The following is a 27,290-nucleotide window of genomic DNA, read 5'->3' as shown; positions in this document are numbered from 1 at the left end:
CCTCTCACCACAGCCCACTGGCTCCCTGATGCTGCATGTGGTGACAAGCTGGGACCTGGGTCCAGGCCGTGGGAATTCTTGCCTCAGGCCTGGGCTAGCAGTAGGCTGGGCTGTCTTGGTTCCTGAGCCAGGTTCCAGCATTCCCTGGTGGGAGAGTTTGGGACTGACATATTGTGTCTCCCAGAAGAGCGTGCCTTTTCTCTCCCTCTGTCCCAGGCAGACAGGCAGATGTGGGCAACATCACTAAGACTGTCCAGCTGCCTCACCAGGCTTCCATGGTTTCTCAGAACCCAGGGTCCTGTGATCCCTGGTCCATGGCAGAGGTGAGGATGGGAGTGAAGCCAGTTATGTCACCCCCTCCTGCCTGCCCAGTGGACAAGCACAAGCCCGGGGTCAGGATGCTGACGGAGCAGTCCGGGATTCTGGGGCAGTCATTCCGTGCAGGAGCCGCTCTGAGTGTGTCGGCACAGCCCTGGCCAGTCCAGCAGATGGACTCTGGTGGCCGGGGCTGGGAAGCAGAAGGGGAGATGGGAAGCTGGCCTCCAGCCCAGCAGGAGCACCCCCGACCAAAGGGGCGGTGGAGGGGCTGAAGACAAGCTTAGCACCCGTTCTCTTCACCAACAGGCCACAGGTGCCCAGGAAAATGAGCAATACGAGATCGGAGCATTGATAAAAGTGACTTTATTGAGTTGTCCAGGGTCTCCTCACTTCCCCCAGCTCTCCAGTCACCCGTCCCCAGCTCAGTCATAGAGGAGACCACCTTCCCCCCACAAGAAGGAGCTCAGGAAACTAATCAGTATATAAAGGGGAGGATGGAGAGAGATAGGGAGTCTCTGGATAGGGACCATGAGTCGGAGGAGGGGATCCTCAGTAGAGGGCACAGGAGGAAGAGGAGGCTGGGGACAAGAGAAGCAAGAAGCCAGGGGAGGCTCTCAGGAGAGGCAGAGGGAGAAGACAGGAGGAGCCCACAGTGTCCTTTTAAATCTGGCCACAGCCTGGCTTTTGACCTCACCTCCAGCTTGGTTCCACCCACCTTCCCCTTGCCCCTCTTTGCACCCTCTCTCCAGCCCCCAGGTGAGTCTTGCTGCTGCCCAGACATTCTGAGTTGTTGCACATCTTCCTTGCCTTGTCCACACCTTTCATCTAGGGGCCTTCTCTGCTGTTGCTTTTCTGTCCAAAGCTCTCCCTATTCTTTTTTTTTTTTTTTTTTAGAGAAGATCTTGATCTGTGGCCCAGGCTGGAGTGCAGTGATGTGATCTCGGCTCACTGCAACCTCCACCTCCTGGGATCAAGTGATTCTCCTGCCTCAGCCTCATGAGTGGCTGGGATTACAGGTGCCTGTCACCACGCCTGGCTGATTTTTTGTATTTTGAGTAGAGATGGGTTCCTTGGAGGTAAGAGAGGTTGATGATGGCAGATTCTCAGAGAGCTAAGGCAAAACCATTTCTAGCAGTTTGAACTCCCTTTAGTCCAATGGGGGAGGCAGTCCCTCCCTTTGGAATAAGCTCCCTGGGTTGCCTCTGGCTTGATGCCCCTCACTCTGTAGGAGACCTCAGTCTTAGAGTTGCGCTCTCGGAGCCTCTGTTTGTGAGCCCAATTCAGGAAGGGGTGGGGCTTCACTCCCCCTCAGCTGGGGGCTCCCTCAGGGTACCCTTGGCTTTCTCTGCCACTCCAGGCCTCAGCTCTGTAGGGCAGAAAGAAGCTGGTGGTGGAAGGGCTGTGAGGGCCTGTAATCGCCCAAGGGGTTCATGTTGCGTGCTGCCTTGGGTGATGCACCCACCTAAGTCAGTTCAGGCTGGGCGCGGTGGCTCACGCCTGTAATCCTAGCACTTTGGGAGGCCAAGGCGGGCAGATCACGAGGTCAAGAGATCAAGACCATCTTGGCCAACATGGTGAAACCCCAACTCTACTAAAAAATACAAAAATTAGCTGGGCGTGGTGGCACGCGCCTGTAGTCCCAGCTACTCGGGAGGCTGAGGCAGGAGAATCGCTTGAACCTGGGAGGCAGAGGTTGCAGTGAGCCGAGATCCTGCCACTGCGCTCCAGTCTGCTGACACGGTGAGACTCCATCTCAAAAAAAAAAGAATCAGTTCAAACATCCTACAGCGAAGCCTTTGAAATCGCCCTGGGCCAGGTGCAGGCTCCCTCCTCAACCTGCCCCCCACAGCCCCTCCTCCCTTGCTCCTACCCCACCTGCTGTCATTCTCTGTTCTGGGTTTTCTGAGTCTAGCACAATCCAGGCACAGAGTAGGCACCAAAAAACTCCAGGCACCAAAGATGGTGTTGGTTAAGACAACACAGAGAGAGAGAGAGCGCCAGCACAGGTATTTAGGGGGAATAAAAGAGGGAGGGGTGGGATGGGCTTGGGGGCAGGGGTGAAGCTGCACAGGAGGCAGAGGGGGTCAGAGGAAAGGAGAGGGCATAGGGGCAGGAGTGTGGGGTGTGACTGGAGGAGCATCCTGGGTCATCAGACCACTGTGCTGAGGATGGAGGAGTCCTCGGAACGCACGGGCAGCACTGGGGCCCGCTTGAGGGAGCGCCTGGTCTCATCTTGGTTCTGCCACACATAATGCACCAGATAAGCCACCATGAGTGTCAGCCAGCCCCCCATGGTGACCAGCAGGGCCACATCAGTGCTCCTCCGGGCCCCACCCCACCCCGACCCACACAGCTCTTCCTCCCCTGCCAGCAGCAGGAACTCCTGCCCCACGAGGTCCGGTCGGGCTCCTGAGCCACACACGATGCCTGTCCCAGTGCCCGGCACCAGCCTCACCTGCTGGAGCACTTCCTGGAGGGCACAGTCACAGTGCCATGGGTTTGCGGATAGGTTCACTTGGATCTGTAGTCCCACAAAGGCCTCCATGGGCACTGAGGCCAGCTGGTTGGCAGAGAGGTCGAGGTGGCGCAACGTGCCCTCCAGGCCCTGGAAAGCTGCCCCTGAGAGGTGGGCAAGGGCATTATGGGACAGATCCAACTCCTCCAGGACAGGCAGGTGCTGGAAGGCACCAGCAGGCACCGATGCCAGCTGGTTGGCATCCAGGTAGAGCTTGCGGGTGTCGTTGGGGATGCCGGAGGGCACAGCACTGAGGCCTGCCTGGCTGCAGCGGAACGTCCGTTCACCTGCTTCCTTTGCCACATAACAGCCCCGGGGAGGCACCCGGGGGCTGGGCACAGTACCCCCTGTGCCTATCACCAGCAGGAGGGACAGAAGGTGACCTGCTGTTGGGAGCATGGCCATAAATTGGCATAGTCCTGGAGTGGAGTAGGATCTGGGGAAGAAAAGGCCACATAAAGGAAGAGTGAGTCAAGAGAATCGCATGCCCCACTGCCAGCTTTCTCCTCCCGAGGTCCCTCTGGGGAGTCTTTTTGGGCTGGGGCCTCTTCTCTGGGGGCTTCTCTCAAGCCTAGGTGACTTTTTCACTTCCTTATTGGGGTCTCTCTTGATTTAAGGCTCCTCAATAGGGTCTTTTGGGTAAAGGGTCTCTTGCACTTGAAACTCTTTTAGGGTCTGTTGATTCTAGAAGGTTAATCTGTGAGGCCTTGTTGGTCATTCTGGGCCTGGGGGTTTCTAAGTTTCTGCCTCTGTCCGTGTGTTGATTTCTCTCAATTGGAATAAAGTCTTCTTCCCCTACCTACCTGGGTGGTTGCCAAGTGGGCCAGGTAGGCACCAGAGGGTCTGGTTGGCACTTGTGTGATGGAGACAAGGGGGACGGATGAGCGATAGGTTGTCAGGGCGTCCAGCTAGGCCAGGTGACTAGGTAAAATAGACCTCTGGCCCCACCTTCTATGCCCATCTACCCCTTTTCCGGGAGCATCCACCTCTCTGCCTGCCCCAGCTCTGTCCTCTCTGCTCTGCACTTCCTCCCTCCTCCTTCCCATCCTCCTCCATTCCTCTCACCCCTGTTGGTGGCAGAGCCTTCTCCAGTGCAGGTGCCCTCTCCCTGGATGTAGGGTCCCTGCTGCTGGGCTCTGGAGACCCGCTTCCTCCTCCAGAAGCCCTGTTTGCTCGTAGCTGCTGGAAGTTGGGGGCTGGGACCCAAGAGTGTTGGGTTTCCTGGCATGTGACTCCAGGCCCAGGTGTCGGATACCTGAGCCATGGTGTGGCGAGGCAATGCCAAGAGAGGGCAGATCCTGGACCCTGACGAACTCTGTCGTGGGGAGATCAGGACCCAATTCCATTCCCTGCACCAGGCTCCCCTCCCAAGGCCTTGATGCTGCCAGTTTCCATTGCTCCCCAAGGCTGAAACTCTGCATCCCAGAACCCCTCTTCCTTACCCAGAACCTGGCTGGGCAGAAGGATCCCTGCTTGGCAGGCCTGACGGGCAGAACTGGGTGGGCCCCATCTCACATCCACTGTCTCCAGCAACCTGTATTCCCCCAACTCCATTCCTCCCCCACTCCCTTCTGCCCTTCTTTCACGCCATGGCCCCTTCTTCCACGGTGAGCAAACTTCCCCTAGCCTTTCCTTGGAAAACATGTCTGTCCGGGGTTCCTCATCTCCTGGGTCCTCACAGTGCCCAGCCCTCTTGCTTGCCAGGGATGCTGTGGTTCAACTTTAGTTTGTTCTCTGCGTGATGGATTGATTGCCTCTCTAGGAGTTGGAAGGAGTTCCTTAAGGCACCTGAAGCCTGATGTGGTCGTCTCTGAGTTTTCCTGCTGATTTTATGATCTGGATGAGAACTGACTCAGGTTCTCTCAGTTTGCTGGAGCCCTGGACTCTCAGGTTGGCACTTTGAACTCTCCCTCAGGCCTGGGCACCAAAGACAGCTTGGATGACTTGTTCCCCCAGGGCATCCCTACTCCAGGTATCATTCGCAGGCTACGCCACTCCGTGATACCACCCTCTCCTAATGTTCACTGGGTAGTGGGAAGGAAGGATTTCAAGGCAGAAGATGAGATTAATGTGTGACCTGGGCATGTCACCTGACACTGCTGCAGGTTTGGGAGGACCCACCAGGGTTGAGTGGATGTGAAGGTACTTTGTGAAGTGCTGTGCAAAGGCTAGTTGTTAGGATTACTGACTTCCAGAACACATCATGGTCTTCCTCCATGATTTCATTACCCACGCCAGGCTTTCCCCCTTCACCTCCTCTCATATGCTGTGCAGAGGCAGGGGTGACAAGAGGTCATAGATGTGATCCATGTGGATGACCCATCTCATTCCTTAGCCCACGGTGGCTTATCCCCTGCAACTCCCTTGACCCTCAAGTTCAACCACATGGTGCCTCCTGTGGCACCATCCTACCCACACTATCTCCAGTTCGGTGCTGGGATTCAGAGCCTCAATGATTGATAGAGCTCAAAGGAAGGGACCAGCCAATTGATCCTGCCTTAGTTTGCAGACCGGTAAACTGAGGCCCAGAATGTGACCAGACTTACACAGTGAGTCAGTGGACAAAGACCAGAGCCCAGTTTTCTGACTCCTTGTCCAACCACTTTCCATTGCCTGCTAGCAGCTCTTACCTCTGTGCCTCTCTGCCACACTTACCAATACCCTACATCCTTGCACACTGAGCCTGATGGTACCCACGATATTGTATTGTACGGAACCTGGAAGCCCTCCTGCCAGGTCAGAGAGGTGGAAGAGAACAGGAGAGTGGGGTGTCACAAAGACTAGGGGGGGATATACTTACACAAAGGAAGATGAGGTCATACGCATTGGAGACCTTTCTGAGAAGGATTTTTCTTGCTGGATTTTGGAAGACTATGGGTGACCAGGACTGGACACGGAATTGCAGAGCTGAGTGCAAAATAAAAATGGGGTGTGTGTGGGGGGGCTCCTTGTTTCAAAAACCTGTTAAGAATTTCTTCCTTTTTTTTTTTTTTTTTTTAGAGTCTCACTCTGTGGCCCAGGCTGGAGTGCAGTGCCACAACCTCGGCTCACTGCAACCTCTGCCTCCCAGGTTAAAACAACTCTCCTGCCTCAGTCTCCCGAGTAGCTGAGACTACAGGTGCCTGCCGACCACACCCGGCTAATTTTTGTATTTTTAATAGAGACAGGGTTTCACCATATTGGCCAGGCTGGTCTCGAACTCCCGACCTCCAGTGATCCACCCACCTCGGCCTCCCAAAGTTCTGGGATTACAGACGTGAGCCACCACACCCAGGCGAAAACTTAAGAATTTCAAGGCCTTGCCAGGTATGGTGGCTCACGCCTGTAATCCTAGCTCTTCGGGAGGCCTAGGTGGGTGGATCACTTGAGGCCAGGAGTTCGAGACCAGCCTGGCCAATATGGCAAAACACCATCTCTACTAAAAATGCAAAAAATTAACTGGGCTGAGGTGGCGCACACCTGTAATCCCAGCTATTTGGGAGGCTGAGGCACGAGAATCACTTGAACCCAGGAGGCAGAGGTTTCACTGAGCCAAGGTCATGCCACTTCACTCCAGCCTAGGTGACGCATCAAGACCCTGTCTCAAAAAAAAGAATTTCAAGGCTGGGTGCAGTGGCTCATGCCTATAATCTCAGCACTTTCGGAGGCCAAGGACCAAGGAGCCTCACGAGTTTGATACTGGCCCGTGCAACATAGTGAAACCTCGTCTCTCCAAAAAAAAAAAAAAAAAAAAAAAAATTGTCCAAATGCACTTTCTACAAAAAGAAAAAATAAATTAGCAGACCATGGTGGTGCATACTTTAGTCCTAGCTACTCGGGAGGCTGAGGTAGGAGGATGGCTTGAGCCTGGGAAGTGGAGGCTGCAGTGAGCTGTGATTGCACCACTGCACTCTAGCCTGGGTGACAGAGTGCGACTCTGTCTCTAAAAAATAAAAATAAAAAAGAATTTTAAGATGACGACAGCAGCAGAGTGTAAAACCAAGTGCAGAGCTCTTGTGAGCACAGGGCATAAGGTCTTGTGGGACCTTGTCGGCCGCATGCCTGTGAGGCTGGCCCTGTAGGTTACCTTTGAACAAGCAGTTTCAGAAGCATTATGGGGACCAGACCACATGGTAGGATGCCAGATGATATCATCTCTGAGGATGTACTCACCGCAGACTTATTCCTGTCATGTCAACAGGGGAATTTTGCAGACTCACATTTGTCTAAGGAATCAGATAACTTTCTACACTTAGGCAGGAGAAGCAACAAGCAAACCTTTTCTCTGAGGGCCGGACACTCTGCTGCTGGCTACTTGGTGTCCATTTCGGGACTGTAGCTGAATGTGGGACAGAAAGCTGAGCAATCCTCCCTTTCCCCCTGTTCCTCTCTCACATTGGGCAGGGGCTTTAACTGAGGCAGAAGAATTGAGCCTAGCTGTTGATGGAGGGTTATTTCCTTCTAAGACTAGGGCAGCTTCCAGGAAAAGAGTGGAACTAGGGTGTCCAGCACAGCAGCTGTGGGAGAAGCAGGAGCCCAGCTGGAGCTGCAGATGCGGTTAATTAAGGGAGTCTGAGTGCAAACTCAGTGAAGGAGGGAGATCTGAGGAGAAGGAGGAATCACATTTAGGACAGTGCACACTGCCCACTAGGGACTGCAGAGTTGGAGCAGAAATTCTCTGCCATCCATTTATTTGTTTATTCATTCAGTGAGGATTTCCTGTGAGCCTTATGTGCTAGTTGAAGGGGACATAGACCGGGTTCTTAAGGTGCTGGGTCTATGGCAGGGTTCTCAAAACACCCTGCACATTCAAATCACTTGGGGAGCTTTTACAAATTAGTTATGCTGGGGCTTCATCTGGACCAATTACATTAAAATCTCTGTGCATGGGGTCTAGGCACTGGTTTCTTTCAAAAGCTCCCCAGATATGTCCAACGAGCAGCCTGAGTTGAGAATTGTTGGTCTGGAGGGAGACACAGACATGTCTCCACAATGCTTTGATGTGGTGCCTGCATTAATTGATGTTTGTACAAGGAGCTGTGAAGCACAGACAGAGAATAAGTATTAATAACATGGCAGAACCATCCCTTCCCTCCTACTACCAGATTAACACACATGGCTTTGGGAGTGGCAATACGCTCAGTCCTTGATGATTCAACCTGATTGATCTCAGCCCATCAGAAATCCTGTTGCCTACTTCTCTAATCTCCTTTGCAGCTGAGGGTGGCCCAATTCTGGTCAATGACATCTAAGCAGAAGTCCGCAGAATAGGTTTGTGGGACAGTCTTTGATTTGCTGGTAAGAGAGGATAGGGCTGGGCTCTGCTCTTCTCCCTACCTTTTTTTTTTTTTTTTTTTTTTTTTTTGAGATGGAGTCTCTCTCTGTCACCCAGGCTGGAGTGCAATAGCATGATCTCGGTTTACTACAACCTTCACTTCCTGGATTCAAGCGATTCTCCTGCCTCAGCCTCCTGAGTAGCTGGGATTACAGGCCTGCATTACCACACCCAGGTAATTTTTGTATTTTTAGCAGAGATGAGGTTTCACCATGTTGGCCAGGCTGGTCTTGAACTCCTGACCTCAGGTGATCCACCTTCCTTGGCCTCCCAAAGTGCGGGGATTACAGGTGTAAGCCACCGCACCAGCTTTTTTTTATTTTTATTTATTTATTTTTTTTTGAGAGAGGGTTTCACTGTGTTGCCCGGGCTGGAATGCAAACACAGCTCACTGCAGCCTTGACCCCACTGCAGCCTTGACCCCCTGCCAAACTCAAGCAATCTTCCTGCCTCAGCCTCCTATGTAGCTGGGACCACAGACATGTGCCACCACAACCAGCCAATTTTTTTTTTTTTTTTTGGTAGAGATGAGGGTCTCACTTTGTTGCCTAGGCTGGTCTCAAATTCCTAGGGCTCCTGCCTCTGTGCCCCCCAAAAGTGCTGGGGATTACAGGCGTGAGCCACCGTGCCTGGCCCCTACTTTGAACATGAAAGGGTCAACTCAGGCCATCTCGTGGCCATGAGACAACAAAGCATAAAGGGAGGGTTGAGTATTACTGAGATGTTGGCCTGGAAATCACTGAGCTACTCAACCAACACCAGCAACTGCCACCTCTAGACTCAATACGTGAGAAAGAGAACCCTCTAATTTCAGTGCTTCTCAACTTGGCTGCACACTGGTACACAGGCAGTTTTGAAAACTGCTGATGCCTGGGTACACCCATCTGGCATGTGTCTGGTGATGGAGATTTTTTTTTCTTGTTGAGACAGAGTCTCACTCTGTCGCCCAGGCTGGAGTGCAGTGGCACCATCTTGGCTCACTGTAGCCTCTGCCTCCTGGGTTCAAGAGATTCTCCTGCCTCAGCCTCCCAAGTAGCTGGGATTACAGGCACACGCCACTATGCCCAGCTAATTTTTGTATTTTTAGTAGAGATGGGTTTTCTCCATGTTGGCCAGGCCAGTCTCGAACTCCTGACCTCAGGTGATCCACCTGCCTCAGCCTCCCAAAGGGCTGGGATCACAGGCGTGAGCCACCGTGCCTGGCCAGGTGATGGGAATTTTCAAAAGCTCCTCAAGTGATTCTTATGGCAACCTAGGGTAAGAATCATTATTTGGGTTTTCTGTTGATTTCTGCTGAGAGCATCCTTAACTGGTACACTAGCTTTTCCAGGGTATAATCAAGGAAGCCTTCACCAAGGAGTGACATTTGAGCTGGGCTTTCAAGGCTGGGTTAATCAGGTGGAGAAGCAGAATGTGCAAGAGCAAGGGAGCATGAAACGGCTTGGCTTCCAGATCACTGCGTGGATGGAGGGGGTGGTGGCAAAGGCCAGGGGTAAAGAAGTAAAAAGGGAGCAGATCCTTGTGGCTTGCACACCATGGATGCATTGGGACTTGATTCCGTGGCTTATGGATTAAAAAGGTTTTATTTAGTTTTTATTATTTTATTTATTTATTTTTTTTGAGACGGAGTTTCACTCTTGTTGCCTAGGCTGGAGTGCAATGGCACGATCTCAGCTCACTGAAACCTCTGCCTCCCAGGTTCAGGCGATTCTCCTGCCTCAGCCTCCAGAGTAGCTGGGATTACAGGCACCCACCACCACGCCCGGCTAATTTTTGTATTTTCAGTAGAGACGGGGTTTCACCATGTTGACCAGGCTGGGCTTGAACTTCTGACGTCAGGTGATCTGCCTGCCTTGGCCTCCCAAAGTGCTGGGATTACAGGCGTGAGCCACTGCACCCAGCCTATTTATTTATTTTTTTTAGACAGAGTCTCACTCTGTCACCCAGGCTGGAGTGCAGCGGCTTGATCTCGGCTCACTGCAATCTCTGCCTCCTGGGTTCAAGCGATTCTCCTACCTCAGCCTCCCGAGTAGCTGGGATTACAGGTGTGCACCACCATGCCCAATTTTTTTTATTAATGTTATTATTTTTTTAATAGAGATGGGGTTTTACCATGTTGGCCAGGCTGGTCTTGAACTCCCAACCGCAAGTGATCCTCTGACCTTGGCCTCCCAAAGTGCTGGGATTACAGGTGTGAGCCACTGCGCTCAGCCAAATTTTTATTTTTATTTTTTTTTTGAGACAGGGTCCCACTCTGTCTCCCAGCCTGGAGTGCAGTGGTGGCATCACAGCTCACTGTAACCTCAACCTCCCCCAGGCTCAGGAGATCCTTCCACCTCAGCCTCCCAAGGGATTAGAACCAGAGGTGCATGCCACCATGCCCAGATAATTTTTTTTTTTTGTATTTTTGTGTAGAGATGAGGTTTGGTCATATTGAGCGGGCTGGTTTCAAACTCCTGGGTTCAAGTGATCCACCCACCTCGGCTTCCCAAAGTGTTGGGATTACAAGCGTGAGCCACCACATCTGGTCGGATTGAAAGGTTTTAAAATTAGATTTGATATTTGGATCACCCTGTTGGTTGTGTCGGGGATGTATTGGTGGCAGGAAAACCAGTTATGGCAAAGGTCTAGGTGTGAGATGATAAAGACCTGAGGGACACATGGCATGGGACTGGAAAAGCCATCACTGGGGAGTCCCACGCTCTGTCTTGGCCTGTGAAGTGCCTGGGAAAATTCTCGGGCTAGGCCCAAGACCAGCAGATGTTTATGCCACGGTGCACATCCTTTCTGTTTTCTGGACCCTCACAGTCTCTGAGATCCCTTCTAGCTTGATGCTCCACATGTCTAGAATGGCAGGCAGGGAAGAGACTGAGGCATGGCAGGGCCCTGGCTCCCAAGTTCAGGGCTCAGGAAAGTGACCCTCTTAGCCTCCCACCCTCGGCAGTCTGAGTCACAGCTCCTCCCTCCAAGGGTGGTAACTCTATATCCCCAACATGTGACCATAGGGGAAAGAAGTTCAGCGGGCCTCCATCCCCTTCCCTCCCTGATGTTGGAGACCTCCAGGTCCAGCCTGGATCGGGGGATAACTGAAAGGAAAAAGACAGATAGATAGACAGGTAGGTAGATAGATAGATAGATAGAGAAGATAGATAAGGAAGGGCTACCTTCTTTATCTATCAGGTCAGCCAGGGACCCACCTAATGCCAGGTTACTGGGCAGTTTCAGGGACAGGGCAACAAAGGCCTCTGCTATTGTTGTTCCCTGTGGAAAAGAGCAAGGGGTGTATACATACACTTCATGTTGCCATGCTTGGAGGTACTCTCTCATTTACTTAACACATATCTGAGCATGTACTGTGTACCAGGGCCTCTTAGGCATTGGGGATTCAGAGTTGTTGTTGTTTTTTTCTTTTGTTTGAGACAGGTCTCATTCTGTCATCCAGGCTGGACCACAGTGGCATGATCACAGCTCACTTGCAGCCTCAACCTCCTGGCTTCAAGCCGTCTTCCCACCTCACCCTCCCAAGTAGCTGGGACTACAGGTGCACACCACCACCCCCAGCTAACTTTTGTATTTTTGTGTAGAGCCACCACGCCTGGCTGAGAACATTAAATGTCCCCCAACCAATGAGGGAAGACTGGTGTGTGCACAAATATAGCCATCTGATCACCTAAGGGTGGGCTTGGGCTGAGGGATCTGCCAGGGTCACAGAAGCCTGGAGGATGAAGCAGTGGACTGTGCTTGGACACTGGGGAAGGCTGCACCGAGAAGGTGACAGGTGAGGTAGGCCTTGAGGGGTGTATAGGAGTCCATCAGATGGAAAAGGGTAGGAGGCTGAGGCAAGAACAAGGGAGAGCCGTGTGGCTGTGGTCTGGGATGTGCAGTTCTGTCAGAGGCGTGTGAACCCGAGCAACTCTGTCTTAAATAGAAGCTGGGGAAAATGAGGCTGAACCCTACGATTAAGGCATTCTAAGTCACAGGATGACATAGGAGGTCAGCATAAAGTACAGGTCATAAAGACCTTGCTGATAAACCAGGTTGCAGTAAAGGAGCTGGCCAAAACCCATCAAAACCAAAAGGGCAATGAGAGTGACCTCTGTTGGTCCTCACTGCTACACTTTCAGCAGCGCCATGACAGTTTACAAATGCCATGGCAACGTCAGGAAGTTACCTTAAATGGTCTATAAAGGGGAGCATGAATAACCCACCCCTTGTTTAGCACATCATCAAGAATAACCATAAAAATGGGCAACCAGCAGCCCTCGGGGCTGCTCTGTCTATTGAGTAGCCATTATTTTATTCCTTTACTTTCTTAATAAACTTGCTTTTACTTTGCACTGTGGACTCACCCTGAATTCTTTCTTGCGTGAGATCCAAGAACCCTCTCTTGGGGTCTGGATCTGGACCCCTTTCTGGTAACAGTTCCGTTACATAGTTCAGTTAACATTTATTGAGAATTCACTCTGTTCGGGAAATGCAAATGTGAGACAGGCAGCAAGTCTAGCGGCCTAGGGGGAGGTGGTTCTGTAACAGACAAATAAAGCCCTTTGCCCAGTGCCTGGAACATAGCAAACAATAATGTTTGCTGTGATTGTTACTGAAGGAGGAGCTGGCCTTAGGCAGAAGAAGGTGATCTGGGAACAGTGGCCACCCAGATTTCTAGACAGGTGAGGCTAGGAGTAGGAACTCAGTTGGTAGGGAGCTAGGGGGTCTTGTCTTGAAGCTACTGTTTTTATATCCATTGTCCTTTTGATCTGAAATATTTTCAGTTTTCTAGCTGCTTTTGTTCATGGGAGAGTGTCAATTGTCCATATCAAAGAATATGCAGGTTGAAGGGTTCCTAAGGTACCTCCCTGCACTTGGTTCACCAGGGAGGTTCTTGTTCCCAGGCACAGGCTGGGGGATGGGGGCCCAGTGGCCCTGACCGGTTCAGCCCTTTCTCTCCACAGCCCAAAATAGCCAACTACAGGACTGGGCGAGGGAGGCAGAACAGAGTGCCCGCTGGCGATGCTACCAGTCCCGCACCCACTCCTGGCTTCTGACTGGCTCAGTAGTTCTCAGGAGGGTCATTCGCTGCTCCTTTGTCTGCTTAACATCTGCCTTCCCCTCCCTCTCCTTCTTCCCACCACGTGCCTGGGGTATCCCCCACCCAAACAAAAATAAAAACACAACTGTCAATGAAATAAGCAGTTCTTTCCTTCCTTGCACTTGCTCTGGACATGACCTCACCACCCTCCCTTCAGGAAGCAGGTGGGGGAGGAGGGGAGGAGGGGAGGAGGGAAGGAGTAGGAGTGGAGAGGTGGCATTCTTTCCCCCAGGGGAAGGGGCTCTGTTTCTTTTTTCTTTTTTTTTTGAGACGGAGTCTCGCTCTGTCACCCAGGCTGGAGTGCAGTGGCGCGATCTCGGCTTACTCCAAGTTCTGCCTCTCAGGTTCACGCCATTCTCCTGCCTCAGCTTCCCGAGTAGCTGGGACTACAGGCGCCCGCCACCACGCCCGGCTAATTTTTTTTGTATTTTTAGTAGAGACGGGGTTTCACCGTGTTAGCCAGGATGGTCTCAATCTCCTGACCTCGTGGTCTGCCCGCCTCGGCCTCCCAAAGTGCTGGGATTACAGGAGTGAGCCACCGCACCCAGCCGGAGGCTCTGTTTCTTGACATCCCTTCTCCCAGCTTCTGAACATGGCCAGCAGCATCCCAGGAACATGTTCCTTATCATCCTATCTCAGCCCACAAGACGGTGTATCTCTCACAAGCAAAGGCCCCATCACCACTCCCAGATCACCAGATGAAAGCACACTGAGGCTGGGGAATATGTCTACCTCAGCAGCCTAAGGAACTCCCAGAGGGCAGGAAGAGCCTGTGACAGACTCATTTTGTTTTTAAACAATTTTCATAAAAAATTTAAGAGTAGTATCACATTACGTAAAGTTTGAAACTAGAGAATGAAAAAGATCACCCCAAATCCCTTCATCCTGATTCAAGGTTTTTTTGTTGTTGTTTTTCTTTCTTTCTCTCTCTCTCTTTTTTTTTTGAGACAAAGTTCTGCTCTTGTTGCCCAGGCTGGAGTGCAATGGCGCCATCTCTGCTCACTGCAGCCTCCGCCTCCTGGGTTCAAGCAATTCTCCCTCTTCAGTCTTCCTAGTAACTGGGATTACAGGGGCGCACCACCATGCCTGGCTAATTTTTGCATTTTTAGTAGAGACGGGGTTTCACCACGTTGGCCAGGCTGGTCTCGAACTCCTGACCTCAGATGATCCACTTGCCTTGGCCTCCCAAAGTGCTGGGATTACAGGCGTTAGCCACTGCGCCCAGCTGTTGTTGTTTTAAGAGAAAGGGCTTGCTTTATCGCCCAGGCTGGAGTGAAATAGCGAGATCATAACTCACCGCAGCCTCGAACTCCTTGGGCTCAAGCGATCCTCCCGCCTTAGCCTCCTGAGTAGCTGGGACTACAGGAACATGCCACCATGCCTGGCTAATTTATTAGACGGTGGTTTGGGCGGGGGGTCTCATTACGTTGCCAGGCTGGTCTTGAACTCCTGGCCTCAAGCAATCCTCCTGCCTCAGCTTCCCAAAATGCTGGGATTACAGGCTTGAGCCACAGTGCCCGGCCCAAGGTCTGTTTTTATTTTGTGGAATTTCTATAACCTAGTAAAGTAGATGCTCAAATATCATTCAAATCTGGAATGAATTAATAAAAGGCAACACATACTGAGCACTTAATTATGTGCCAGGAATTGTTTCGAGTGTTTCATTTCACATTTACTGACCCATTTAATATCCACAACATGAGGTGGGTATTATCATAATCATCGCCATCTTCATTTACTTTATTTTTGCCGAACACCAGTGTCACTTGCCAATTCTTTTAGCAACGAGGTAACTGAAGCACAGAGAGTTTCAGTAACTTGCTTAAGGTTACACAGCTGGTAACTAGAGGAGCTGTAAGTTGAACCCTGGCAGTCTGGTGCCAGAGGATGTTACCAGTGCTGCTCTATTTTGGCTTATCTTAATCATTAATGTATATGCAGGTTTAGACTTTTTATTATGAACAGTTTTAAACATAAAAAAAGTAGAGAAAATAGCCGAGGCGTGGTGGCTTATGCCTGTAATCCCAGCACTTTGGGAGGCCAAGGTGAGCAGATCACTTGAGGTCAGGAGTTCCAAACCAGCCTGGCCAACATGGTGAAACCCCGTCTCAACTAAAAATACAAAAATTACCTGGATGTGGTGGCGTGCACCTGTAATCCCAGCTACTCGGGAGGCTGAGGCAGGAAAATCTCTTGAACCAGGGAGGCGGAGGTTGCAGTTAGCTGAGACTGCACCACTATGCTCCAGCCTGGGCGACAGAGTGAGACTCTGTCTCAAAAAAAAAAAAAAAAAGTATAGAAAATAATATAAGGAACTTCATGTCCTCATCACACAGCTTCCATAATTATCACCTCATGGCCCATCTTATTATTTCCCTATGGTTCCCAGTCCAGATTATTTTGAAGCAAATGCAATCACTGTATCATTTCATCCACAGATATTTTAGTATGTATGTCTGAAAGGAGGACTTTTTTTTTTTTTTTGAGATGAAGTCTTGCTGTGTTGCCCAGGGTGGAATGCAGTGGTATGATCTCGGCTCACTGCAACCTCTGCCTCCCAGGTTCAAGTAATTCTCCTGCCTCAGCCTCCCGAGTAGCTGGGATTACAGGCACGCACCACCATGCCTGGCTAATTTTTTTATATTTTTAGTACAGACGGGATTTCACCATGCTGGCCAGGCTGGTCTCAAACTCCTGACCTTGTGATCCGCCTGCCTCACCTCCCAAAATGCTGGGATTACAGGTGTGATCCACCGCACCCGGCCAAGGAAGACTTTTTTTTTTTTTGAGACGAAGTCTCACTCTTGTCTCCCAGGCTGGAGTGCAATGGCACGATCTCGGCTCATTGCATCTGAGATCTCGGCTCACTGCATCTCGGCTCCGCCTCCTGGGTTCAAACGATTCTCCTGCCTCAGCCTCCCAAGTAGCTGAGATTATAGGTGCCTGCCACCACGCCTGGCTAATTTTTGTATTTTTAGTAGAGGCGGGGTTTCACCATGTTGGCCAGGCTGGTCTCGAACTCTTGACCTCAGGTGATCTGCCTGCCTCAGCCTCCCAAAGTGCTGGGATTACAGGCATGAGCTACCGCGCCCGGCCATGGAGGACTTTTTAAATTGAAAAAAAAAACCTTACCACAATTCCATATCATGCCTAAACATTTAGAATTCCTTAATATCATTGAATACCTTGTCAGTATTCAAATTTGCCTGATAACTTAATAAAATCTTTTTTTTTTTTTTTTTTTTGAGAAGAGCCTTGCTCAGTCGCCCAGGCTGGAGTGCCAACGGTGCAATCTTGGGCTCACTACAACCTCTGCCTCCCGGGTTCAAGCAATTCTCTTGCTTCAGCCTCCCTAGTAGCTGGGATTACAGGCGCCCACCACCACACCCAGCTAGTTTTTGTAGTTTAGTAGAGACGGAGTTTCACCATGTTAGCCAGGCTGGTCTCAAACTCCTGACCTCAGGTGATCCGCCTATCTTGGCCTCCCAAAGTGCTGGGGTTACAGGCATGCGTGACCATGTAACTTTTTTTTTTTTTTTAAAGTCAGTTTACTTGATTCAGGATCCAAATAAGACTTGTAGTTGACATATCATTCAATTTATTTTAATCTGTAAGTCTCTCCCCCTCTTTTTTTTCCTTTTTTTTTTTTTTTTTTTTTTGAGACAGGGTCTCACTCTGCTGCCCAGACTGGAATGCACTGGCACAATCACAGCTCACTGCAGCCTTGGCCTCCCGGGCTCAATTGATCCTCCCACCTCAGCCTCCTGAGTAGCTGGGACTATAGACACACCACAATGCCCAGCTAATTTTTGTATTTTTTGTAGACCATGGGGTTTTACCATGTTGTCCAGGTTGGTCTCGAACTCCGGGACACAAGCCTTGGCCTCCCAAAGTGCTGGGATTACAGGCGTGAGTCACCATACCTGGCCCAAATTTTATTTGTTAAGGGAATTGGGTGTTTGTCCTAATTTTCTTCATTCTAGACTTTGCTGACTATATCCCTGGGGAATGTATCTTATGCTATTTTGTGTCCTTATCTTTTCATATAACTTAGCAAACATTTCCCCATACTGCCACAGGGTTTTCAGTCTGTCCTAAATGGCTTCATACTATTCCATCCAGTGGATATACTGTAATTTTTTTCTTGGGCATTTGGTTGCTTTCAGTTTTTCACTACTATAAATATTGCTGGAATGAACATCCTGACACATTGCAGCTTTTCCTGTACATGGGATGACTTCCTTAGAATATGCTACCAGAAGTGTAATTATGGCTCTGAGGCATGAAGAATTTTTCAGCTTCTTGGCACACAGTGACAATTGTTTGTCCAAGGGTTTATATGTCCCTCAGCACCAAATAAGAGAGCTGTCACTCACTCTGAATAGTGCTTAGGGCTATTCACAGCTGAAGAACGTTTGAGGAAGACATGATAGTTATGAAGGCAAAGAGTTAGAGAAGGAGAAAGATGATGACAGGGACTCCGGCTAAATAAAGCAGAAAGTGATCTGCAATTTACCACAAACCTAGAGTGAGTCAGAACTCTGTTCATTCCTATTGTGAAAAAAAATCTTTGATAACAGGAGTTATTAATAGTGCATGACATGTTCAGTAATCTTTCTGTTAGACTCTGCATTAGTCAGAACCTTATTTGAGACGTGGACTCAGTCTGGGTCACTGAACTTCATAGAGATGTCAGGAAACTGACCAAGATCCAGAGGGCTCGATCAACTTGATGGAGGATGAAGAATCCCAGAGAAAAATCAAAGGAGTCAAGCAGGCACACTTCGGAAAAAACAGACACCTTTCTTGCCTTAATGCTGGGGAGGTTTCTGTGAAAAGAACAACACTGGGTTTGCTTATGTCTGCAGAAAGATGACTATAAGGAAAGGCACCTCCACAAACCAGGAGAAACTTCCATAGGACATAGGCAGAGCTATTTCAGCCTCGGATGATTATTTCGATCTTGGGATGAGCCCTTTTGGGGCCATTGGCCCTGGAAATATTGAAGAAGCTGCCTGTTCTGATCTGAGTGGTTCAAATACCCACCTGCCTGGTGACCACTAAGTGCCTCTGGGGGTCCCACTCCAGCTATGTGACAACTGTTTCCTGGCAGCCCCCTGGGGAAGGAAGGGTAGGTGTAGTCCGAGTGAAGTGCTCCCCAGTTTCCCTGGGCTAGCCTTTTCCTTCCTGTTCCCTCACTTTCAGTTCAGGGTGCCATGAATTGCCATTCAGAGTCAGGTTGGCATGCCATGACATCATCTGATCTTGCTATTCCAGCCCTGCCCTGCATAGAGTGTACTTAGAAAGAAGCTGGGTAAGGAGTTGAAACTACCCAGACAAGACCTCTTGGTGACATGGAGAATGGAAGTGACCGAGGAGACCTCAAGAGCCATTTAGTTCAACCTCCTACAGTAATATTAAGTAGATTCCTACAATGCAACAGGTGCTTTACATACATTCTTTTGGGTTCCCACAACCTCGGAGGTGGGGTTTCACAGGTGTGGAATTGGAGATTAAGACAAGTAATTTGCCCAGGGTCACACTGCCAATAAAGGAGGGCCTACTCTACGTCTACCAGGCAGTAAAGTCTGTGCCCTTGCCTTTAGACGATGCAGATGTGAAAACTGCAGACCAGAGCCTCTCATTCAAAGCCACACAAGCTGACCTGAGACAGAAACGCAGGCTCCTTACTACTGATCAAGGAATCTATGATACGTAGCCTTTTCTCACGTCAGGTGCGGGGCGGCCAAGGATGTGGCCCGGTGCGGGGCAGCCTGGGCCAAGCGTGACTGAGAAGGAGAAGGCAGGCTCCGTTCTGGGCCCTCCAGACCCTCATCCCAGCCAATGTTCTGAAAAGCGCTCTCCCAGGAGGGCCCAGCAGGGCAAAGGGCCGGGCTAGTCTGTTTATGGAGGAGCCAATCTGGGGCCATGGCGGAGGCAGCCAGGTGAGGTGGAAAAACCCTGCACTTGGGGTCAGAATATCTGGGTTTCGATCCAGTCTAGGACCCAGCAAAGACCTACAGAAAGTTACTTACAAGTCCGAGTCTCCTCATCTGCAAAACTGGGGCACAGATAAAATACAGTTGAAAGGCACAGAAGCAAAAGTTGGAATTGTTACGCACCAAAATTCTATCATCCGACCTGACCATCACGTCACGGTACAACTTCCAACCGTGCGTCCCCGAAGAGGCCGGAAACGGAGCCCGGGAAAAACTACAACTCCTAGGAGGCGTCCGGCGGGCCGGCCCGGAGCCAGCGGAAGAAACTACAACTCCCAGGAGGCGTCGGGCGTGCCGGCGCGGGGCGGTGACGTACGGGGGCCGGCGCGGAGCGCTGATTCGGCCGGAGCTGCCAGCGGGGAGACTGCAGCAGCGGGTTGTTACAGCTGCTGGAGCAGCAGCGGCCCCCGCTCCCGGGAACCGTTCCCGGGCCGTTGATCTCCGGCCCCACACGGTGAGCCCGGACGGAACCAAGAGGCCTCAGGGCTAGGGGAGGGGCGGGAGAGAAGGTGGGGGCTACTGGGGAGGCGCCCCAGGCTGGAGAGACGGGGGCAGAGGGATTGGGGGGTGGAGGGAGTGCATCAGCCGAGGGGGTGCATCGGAAGGGGAGGTGGCCAAGGAATAAAGTGCGAGCGGGAGGCCGGGGGTGGAACGTCGGGAGGAGCGCCTCGGCTAGGGGTGGGAGGCGGGGAGCGGCTCGGCTTCGGGGATAAACGTTTGGCTGCCTCCAGGGCTGGGTGAACGCGTGGAGATGGCTGTGGGGTCCCGGACCGGGCCGGGTTCCGAGTGCGAAGACCCAGGCTGGGGAACAGAGCGGGACCCCTCCCCCCGGCCCCGCGCCCGAGGTCTCACTCAGAAAACCCCAACAACAGTGAGGACTCCGCCTCTTCGCTCCTCCTCTCCTGTGCTTAGTGCGGGTTCGCCTGGACACTAGCTTTCCGCTCCTACCGCCCTCCCCCAGTCGGGGTGGCTGGGCCAAAGTTGAGAGGTTATCAGCTGTGGTCCTGCAGCTTGGGGGGTAGGCGGAATGGACATGGCATTGTGACGTGCTGCCCCGGACTCCCCGTTGGGGTCCCCATCCAGGCCTGGATGTTTTGTGCTCCTCTTCCAGAAGACAGGAGGTTTGCTGTTGTGAGGGCTGCTCTTTCCTGGGGGAGGGAATGGGAAGGGCTCACCTGGTGGCTGCCCTGGTGGTGCTCAGCCTTGGCTTGAGTGTCTGGCATACTGGCTGGGCCCGGATATTTGTATGTGGAGCCAAGGGGATGGGGAGGGAAGGAGGGGGAAAGAGCTACCAGCAAAAAAGTGGTTAACAGAACAGAGTTGCTGCAGCCTCTGGTTTGAGGCAAGTTATGAAACCACATCAGGGCCCAGCACTAAGCAGCCACCTGCCAGCTATGGCAGCAGAAGTTTTCAGCTCAACTCCTGTAGACCTAGTCGACCTCTGCCAGCCTCTTCTCTCTGTTTCTCCCCATCTAGGGGAGGGGCCAGTTGGTTGTTTTACTAATAGAAGTGATATGTATCCATAGTCACATGAAAATCTCAAGAGTGTTTCCTCGTTGCCAGTCTTTTTGTTAGTTTATTGATCTCTTCTTTTTCAGGGGTCTCTGGTGGTTTCCTGCTCTCAGGGCACCTAGTGTTTAGGCTTCAGGAAGAAGCTTCTGAGGGTGTCGGCTAGGACCTAGGTCTAGGCTTTTCCTAGGCTCATCAAGTTTTGTTGGCTGCCCTGTGAAAGCCAGAAAGGCGTATGGGGTCCTGTGATCTGGGATTCCCCAAGGCTTTTGGCAGTCCTGGACAAATACTAGGAAGGGTTAGTGGGCTTTCTATAACAGCACCCCTGTAGGTGCGGGTTACAGAGAGGTGATGGGGTGGCAGTTTCAGGTCAGACTTGGGAAGCTCTTTCTCTCTCCTTAGTCAGAGGTAAGTCCTTCAGAGCCCTCACTTGTCAGCCACATGCCGCCCTCCCCTCTCAGGTGGAGGCTTTTGCGTAGTAGCTGTCCCAGGGGCTGCTAGAGTAACTGAAGCCCCAAGGCCCTGGGAAGATAAATAGTCTGAGCCAGCTCTGGCTTTCTAGATCCTTGAATTTCTGTTAGGCTCAATTATCCAGCCTAATGGGCTGCGCTGATGGGTCCCAGGAGCATCACTTCAATCAGAGTGCGCCCCAGGCTGGCGCACGGGTGTTTGCTTGTTGGGATGGTGTGTTGTGGGTCACATTTTCTCTGAGGTCTCTAAGCTTGGAGCTGTCTGAGAAGAGGAAATTTGCTCCTGTTATCCTGGAAGTAAAGAACTGGCCCCTGAGGATTCAGGTTCCTGTGCAGGTTTGGCTAGGATCCTAGTCAGAGATAGATAGCATCTGGGTCTGAGGGGGTTGCTGCAGGGGCGTGAGGGAGGTGGCCTTCTGGGTACTTCTAGAATATCTCCATCTGGGACTCTTTTCTGCATTCCCAGGAAAGATAGGGCTGTTACCATGGTGATGACCTTACGGTCTTTAGCAAGCAGGACCCTATCTCAGATAGGGAGGTGAGCCAGTACACAGGTGCCATCTGTCTCCACTTTCTCCTGGTCACAGGGCCCTAAGGGATCTGGGGACAGCCAAACTCTGGACAAGGGGCAGATCATTCCACCCCTTCCTTCTCTACTTCCCTCTGCTCACTGTGGGTTGCCGCCACCTCCTGGTTCCTCCTGCTGCAGGACTCCTCCCATTGGTGCTGGGCAGGGGAAGGCATGGTGCTAATACACACCTGGAAACAGGTGCCGAGGGGAGACTGAGATGAGGACGGGCAGGACAGAGAAGAACGGGGGCAGGAGGGAGGCCACAGGTTCGAGTCTGTGCCCTTGGGAGACATATGTTGAAGTGGATTCCAGCTCTCTATGGGAGTTATAGGTGTTGGCCACGTTCTCTATCCTCGCCTCTCTTGTGGGGAAAAGGGCCCTGGTGGTTTGGCAGTGGAGTGGGTGGCATCACAAGGGTTGGCCTGAGTGGCTGCCAAATGGAGAAAACATCCGGATGGGTTGTTTTGTGTCACCCAGGAGGGGTGCCTTCCAGGTCTGGGCAAAGGTTGTCCCTAGTCTGTTGTTTTCTCCTTTCTTCCTCCCTCCCCACTTCCCTCTTTCTACCTGATCAGTCCTCCTAAGTTGGGGTTTGGGGAGATCCAGAATTGAAAAAATTAGAGGAGGTGAGTGGATACAGTGACCTCAAAATAGTTCATCCACTGCTGCCTGTACCCACAGGCCTCACTTCCTTTCCCTCCTGATGGGAAGAGCTTAAGAGTAGATGTCCCACATTAGGCCCTCAGTGAGACACAGTCCAGCAGGGGTTGTGCTGAGTGAGAATTCTCTCCCTGGGGCTTTGTCGGCAGAGGGTCCTCATGGGAGTGCCATAGGGGGTGAGGCTGGGGGATGGGCCTTGACTTCTCTGCCCTGGGGCTGCATGCCTCTTGGTGACCTGTCCTCCGATGCCCTGCTAGGGCCCTGTCCCAATGGGATGATGCATGGGGCAGCCTGTTGTTTATCCCAGCCCAGCAGCAGGGAATGAGTACAGCTAAGTCCACATGGACTTTCTCCACTTTCCATGCTTGAGAATCAAAAGAGTGGAACTGCCTGGAGTTCTCAGGGAAACAAGGGCCTGCCTCCCCGCGGGATCCGAGGGTGAGAGGGGGCAGGGAAAGCAGTGTGACCTGTCTGACCTGTGCTGCTTGTTTGCAGAACAGCGGAGAGGGGCAGCAGGATGAATGTGGGCACAGCACACAGCGAGGTGAACCCCAACACGCGGGTGATGAACAGCCGTGGCATCTGGCTCTCCTACGTGCTGGCCATCGGTCTCCTCCACGTCGTGCTGCTGAGCATCCCCTTTGTGAGTGTCCCTGTCGTCTGGACCCTCACCAACCTCATTCACAACATGGTGAGAGCCTGCCTGCTGCCTGCCCCTGCCCCTGCCCCGTGGGCTGCTCTTTGGCAGGGCTGAGGGATAGGAGGAGCCTGTCGGGCCTGGCCCAGATGTCAGGGTGATGTACTGACAACAGCTGCCTCCAGAGCCCAGGCCTAGCCCTTACCTCTCTGCCTTGCTCCTGCTTCTGGGTTCCTGCCCTGTGTACCATGACAGGAATCAAATCTGCAGATTTTTCCACATCTCTAGGGTGGGGTGGCCGTTGGCCTGGAAGATGTGCTCCTGAGAGCTGAACAAAGGGCTCCAGAGAGTTCCCAGGACCCGGGAGTCCTGGTGCCTAGGCTGATACAGAAATGCCCCTTTCTCAAGTTAGCTTCTCGAACCGTCTTCCACTTTTGCCCTTCTCTGCTCCCTCACCACTTGCTACCTTGCACTCTTTGGCGGGTAAGCAGGGCTTAGTCCCATCGCTTGCCTCCTCCCAACAGGCACAGGGGGCTATGAGTGGCCTGGAGGGGTAGCATCTCGGTGCCTGTCTTGTGGCCAACTCCCACCGTGCATTCTCATGCCAGGCCTAGCCCGTCCCCCAGGGAGTCCCCTTGTTCTTCTCCTGCCATACTCCCAGCTGCTCCATCCTGACCTCCAGCCCATATCCCCCTGCCCAGCAGAGGGAGGATCCAGATCACTGGGAGTTACTTGTGTCTGTGACTGGGTGGAGGAGCTGGGCAGGGGGGCCTTTTCCATTTTCCCTTTTCCCTGTTATCCTCTAACAAAGACTTCTTCCTCCAGGGCATGTATATCTTCCTGCACACGGTGAAGGGGACACCCTTTGAGACCCCGGACCAGGGCAAGGCGAGGCTGCTAACCCACTGGGAGCAGATGGATTATGGGGTCCAGTTCACGGCCTCTCGGAAGTTCTTGACCATCACACCCATCGTGCTGTGAGTGCCTGGGCTACAGAAAGACACCAGCAGGCAGGGCAAGGCCTGGAGGACCCCAGGGCCCAGCCATGCTTTTTAACCCTGCCGTGGCTCCTGGTGTAGGGATGAACAGAGGAAGCTGGAATATTCCTGGGTCTTTACACTGGGCTCAGGCTTTGGACCTCCCTGGCCCCATCTTTCCTCCATTGGAGCTTCCTTCCTGCTAGTGAGATAGGCCTACAGGCTTGGGGTGAAGCTGGGAGGTGGGGGCGGCGCTGGGCCGGGAGGGGCCTCTTTAGCCTGAGAGCTCTTGCTTCTTACTCTGGTCTGGGGACCTCTTCTGTAACTCCTTAGCTGTCAGGATTCTGCCTTTCCCCACCCAGGAAGTGAGGGAGGAAGGGGTCCTCCCAGCAGTCTTTTTTATCTCTCCTCACCCTTCCCCTCCCAGGTACTTCCTCACCAGCTTCTACACTAAGTACGACCAGATCCATTTTGTACTCAACACCGTGTCCCTGATGAGCGTGCTCATCCCCAAGCTGCCCCAGCTCCACGGAGTCCGGATTTTTGGAATCAATAAGTACTGAGAGTGCAGCCCCTTCCCCTGCCCAGGGTGGCAGGGGAGGGGTAGGGTAAAAGGCATGTGCTGCGACACTGAAGACAGAAAGAAGAAGCCTCTGGACACTGCCAGATATGGGGGTTGAGCCTCTGGGCCTAGTTTCCCCCCTCGCTTCCCCCAGTAGCCAACTTGGAGTAGCTTGTAGTGGGGTTGGGGTAGGCCCCCCGGGCTCTGACCTTTTCTGAATTTTTTGATCTTTTCCTTTTGCTTTTTGAATAGAGACTCCATGGAGGTGGTCATGGAATGGGCTGGGCTCCTGGGCTGAACATGGACCACGCAGTTGCGACAGGAGGCCAGGGGAAAAGCCCCTGCTCACTTGTTTGCCCTCAGGCAGCCAAAGCACTTTAACCCCTGCGTAGGGAGCAGAGGGCGGTACGGCTTCTGGATTGTTTCACTGTGATTCCTAGGTTTTTTCGATGCCATGCAGTGTGTGCTTTTGTGTATGGAAGCAAGTGTTGGATGGGGCTTTGCCCTTCTGGGTAGAAAGCTGTCTAATCCAAGTCCCAGGCTTTTAGCAGCTTCCCTGCAACCCACCCTGGGTCCTGGTTGGGAGTGGGGAGGGTCAGGTGGGGGAAGATGGGGTAGAGTGTAGATGGCTTGGTCCCAGAGGTGAGGGGGCCAGGGCTGCTGCCATCCTGGCCTGGTGGAGGTTGGGGAGCTGTAGTGGGGCTAGTGAGTCGAGACTTAGAAGAATGGGGCCACATAGCAGCAGAGGACTGGTGTAAGGGAGGGAGGGGTAGGGACAGAAGCTAGACCCAATCTCCTTTGGGATGTGCGCAGGGAGGGAAGCAGGCTTGGAGGGTTAATTTACCCACAGAATGTGATAGTAATAGGGGAGGGAGGCTGCTGTGGGTTTAACTCCTGGGTTGGCTGTTGGGTGGACAGGTGGGGAAAAGGCCCATGAATCATTGTAAGCACAGGTCCAACTTGGCCCTGATTCCTGTGGGGGTACGGGGAAGCTGTGACAGAAACGATGGGTGCTGTGGTCCTCTGCAAGCCCTCACCCCTTAACTTCCTCATGCAGACTGGCACTGGGCAGGGCCTCTCATGTGGCAGGCACATGTGGCACTGTGAGGCCACCCCACGTGGGGTCTGTGGTGAGAGTCCTGTAGGATCCCTCCTCAAGCAGCACAGAGGAAGGAGCAAGGCGTGGCCTGTAGGCACTGTCTCAGCCTGCAGAGAAGAAAGTGAGGCCGGGAGCCTGAGCCTGGGCTGGAGCCTTCCCTCCCCAGCCGGAGTAGGGGCAGTGTTAATTTTGAAAAGGTATGGGTCCCTGTGTCCTCTTCCAGGGGTCCGAGGGAACAGGAGAGGTCACTGGGCCTGTTTTCTCCCTCCTGACCCTGCATCTCCCACCCCATGTATCATAGGGAACTTTCACCTTAAAATCTTTCTAAGCAAAGTGTGAATAGGATTTTTACTCCCTTTGTACAGTATTCTGAGAAACGCAAATAAAAGGGCAACATGTTTCTGTTTCCCTGTGTCTGGCCTCCACTTCCTGGAAGGCTGAGGGGAGGGGGCAGGGGTGTGGGCTGATGTGCTGGTGGGGCATCCGTGCAGCCCACTGATGTGCTGGTGGGGCATCCGTGCAGCTCTGACGGTGGCGGAGGGGCGCTGGGACTGTGGGGCTTACTGCTGGGCTTTCTGCCGGCTTCAGCAGGGAAATCCCCCAAGGGGGCTGTGAGGCAACTGGCGGCGGCAGCGGTAGTCAGAGAGCAAAATTCTCTGTGCTTTTGCCTGGCTGTTCTCTGACAGGTCTTGCGCCTTGGCCCCAGAGGCTGGGGTGACCTGTGCCATGGCCAGGGAGGGGGCCAGTCCAGCAATGGTTTACACATGGAGCCAGGGTCCCAAGTGGTGCCTAGTCCTTCCCGGTGAATCTCCAGCCCTTCTCCAGTTTCTCACTTCTCTCCCCAAGGCCTTTCCCCAGTCACCTCTCCCCTGGGAGCGCTGCGTTTCCTTCTGGCCTTTCAGTGGAGGGGACTTTTCATACTTCCTCTTCCCACCATAAGCCTGAGTGGCAGGGGAAGAGGTTCTGGGGACTTTCTGAGGCCAACATGGCTAGGAGAGAGAGGAGTCCTATAGCAAGGAATCCTTATCTCATGAGGGAACTGACCTTCCAGTGTGTTCTGGGGAGTATCAGCTGCTATTCCCAGGAGAGGCACAAAGTCCCAGATAGAAGGGAGGAGCTGCCCCAGCAGCCTGGGGTCTCTGGCCCCGGTCAACCACAGCACCCTTGGAGTGAGTGTCAGGGAGTGTGGGATATTTGCCGAAGTCCAGCCACCACCCCTCTCCCAGTAGAGCCCACACAGTATTGGAAAGAGAAATATAGCCACTGCTTTCACTCCTGGGAGCAGGGGTGCCCTGGTTGCTTTCACCAGCCTGCGAGAGTATAGTCAGGGTGAGGTGCTGGAGGACATCAACAACGATCTGGGTTCAAATCCCAGCTTTGCCACTTATTAGTCATGTTGCTGTGTCAACTTCTCTGAGCTTCAGTTTATTCCACTGTTGTGTAAGGATAATGCCTCTTAGCGCTGTTGTGAGCATTAGCACAGTGCCTGGCATATAGTAAATACTCAATATATGGTAGCTATATTATCATAATTGTAATTGTTACTACCACCACTGTCGTCTATTTATTTATTTTT

The 27,290-nt window shown here is 52.4% G+C and overlaps 2 protein-coding genes across 10 annotated transcripts; one reads left to right on the top strand and one right to left on the bottom strand.

Annotated features, from left to right (window-relative positions):
* Positions 1–1,189: 1,189 nt before the first annotated feature.
* Positions 1,190–19,591, bottom strand: LRRC3C (leucine rich repeat containing 3C). 4 transcript variants are annotated; one of them, XM_002827621.4, is made up of 4 exons: positions 19,356–19,591; positions 17,939–18,062; positions 5,634–5,740; positions 1,190–3,269 (listed from the first exon to the last, which is right to left on the bottom strand). In XM_002827621.4, the coding sequence occupies exons 3-4, from the start codon at positions 5,657–5,659 to the stop codon at positions 2,468–2,470; spliced, it is 828 nt and encodes a 275-aa protein (XP_002827667.3). In that variant the 5' UTR covers positions 5,660–5,740; positions 17,939–18,062; positions 19,356–19,591; the 3' UTR covers positions 1,190–2,467. The 4 variants fall into 4 exon arrangements, with proteins under 4 accessions (XP_002827667.3, XP_054402316.1, XP_054402315.1 ...); XM_054546341.1 differs by having other exon boundaries at positions 19,269–19,359; XM_054546340.1 differs by lacking the exon at positions 19,356–19,591 and adding an exon at positions 18,280–19,031.
* Positions 19,462–26,120, top strand: ORMDL3 (ORMDL sphingolipid biosynthesis regulator 3). 6 transcript variants are annotated; one of them, XM_063717911.1, is made up of 4 exons: positions 19,462–19,686; positions 22,935–23,082; positions 23,902–24,053; positions 24,481–26,120. In XM_063717911.1, exons 2-4 carry the CDS (start codon positions 22,957–22,959, stop codon positions 24,614–24,616), a joined length of 414 nt encoding a protein of 137 aa, XP_063573981.1. In that variant the 5' UTR covers positions 19,462–19,686; positions 22,935–22,956; the 3' UTR covers positions 24,617–26,120.
* Positions 26,121–27,290: the final 1,170 nt, after the last annotated feature.

Source organism: Pongo abelii, chromosome 19, assembly GCF_028885655.2.
Source record: "Pongo abelii isolate AG06213 chromosome 19, NHGRI_mPonAbe1-v2.0_pri, whole genome shotgun sequence".
Lineage (NCBI taxonomy): Eukaryota > Metazoa > Chordata > Mammalia > Primates > Hominidae > Pongo > Pongo abelii.
Note: the sequence above shows the minus strand (reverse complement) of the source record. Positions and strands in the feature narration are given on the sequence as shown.

Bases quoted from the DNA above. Each gene is read 5' to 3' on its own strand.
- ORMDL3 (XM_009251831.3), top strand. From the start codon at position 20,322: ATGTTTTGTGCTCCTCTTCCAGAAGACAGGAG. The intron at 20,354-22,934 runs GTTTGCTGTTGT...GCTTGTTTGCAG, and splicing joins CCTCTTCCAGAAGACAGGAG to AACAGCGGAGAGGGGCAGCA. The intron at 24,054-24,480 runs GTGAGTGCCTGG...TTCCCCTCCCAG, and splicing joins ACCATCACACCCATCGTGCT to GTACTTCCTCACCAGCTTCT.
- LRRC3C (XM_002827621.4), bottom strand. From the start codon at position 5,659: ATGCGTATGACCTCATCTTCCTTTGT. The intron at 3,270-5,633 runs GTAAGTATATCC...TTTCTTCCCCAG, and splicing joins ATGACCTCATCTTCCTTTGT to ATCCTACTCCACTCCAGGAC.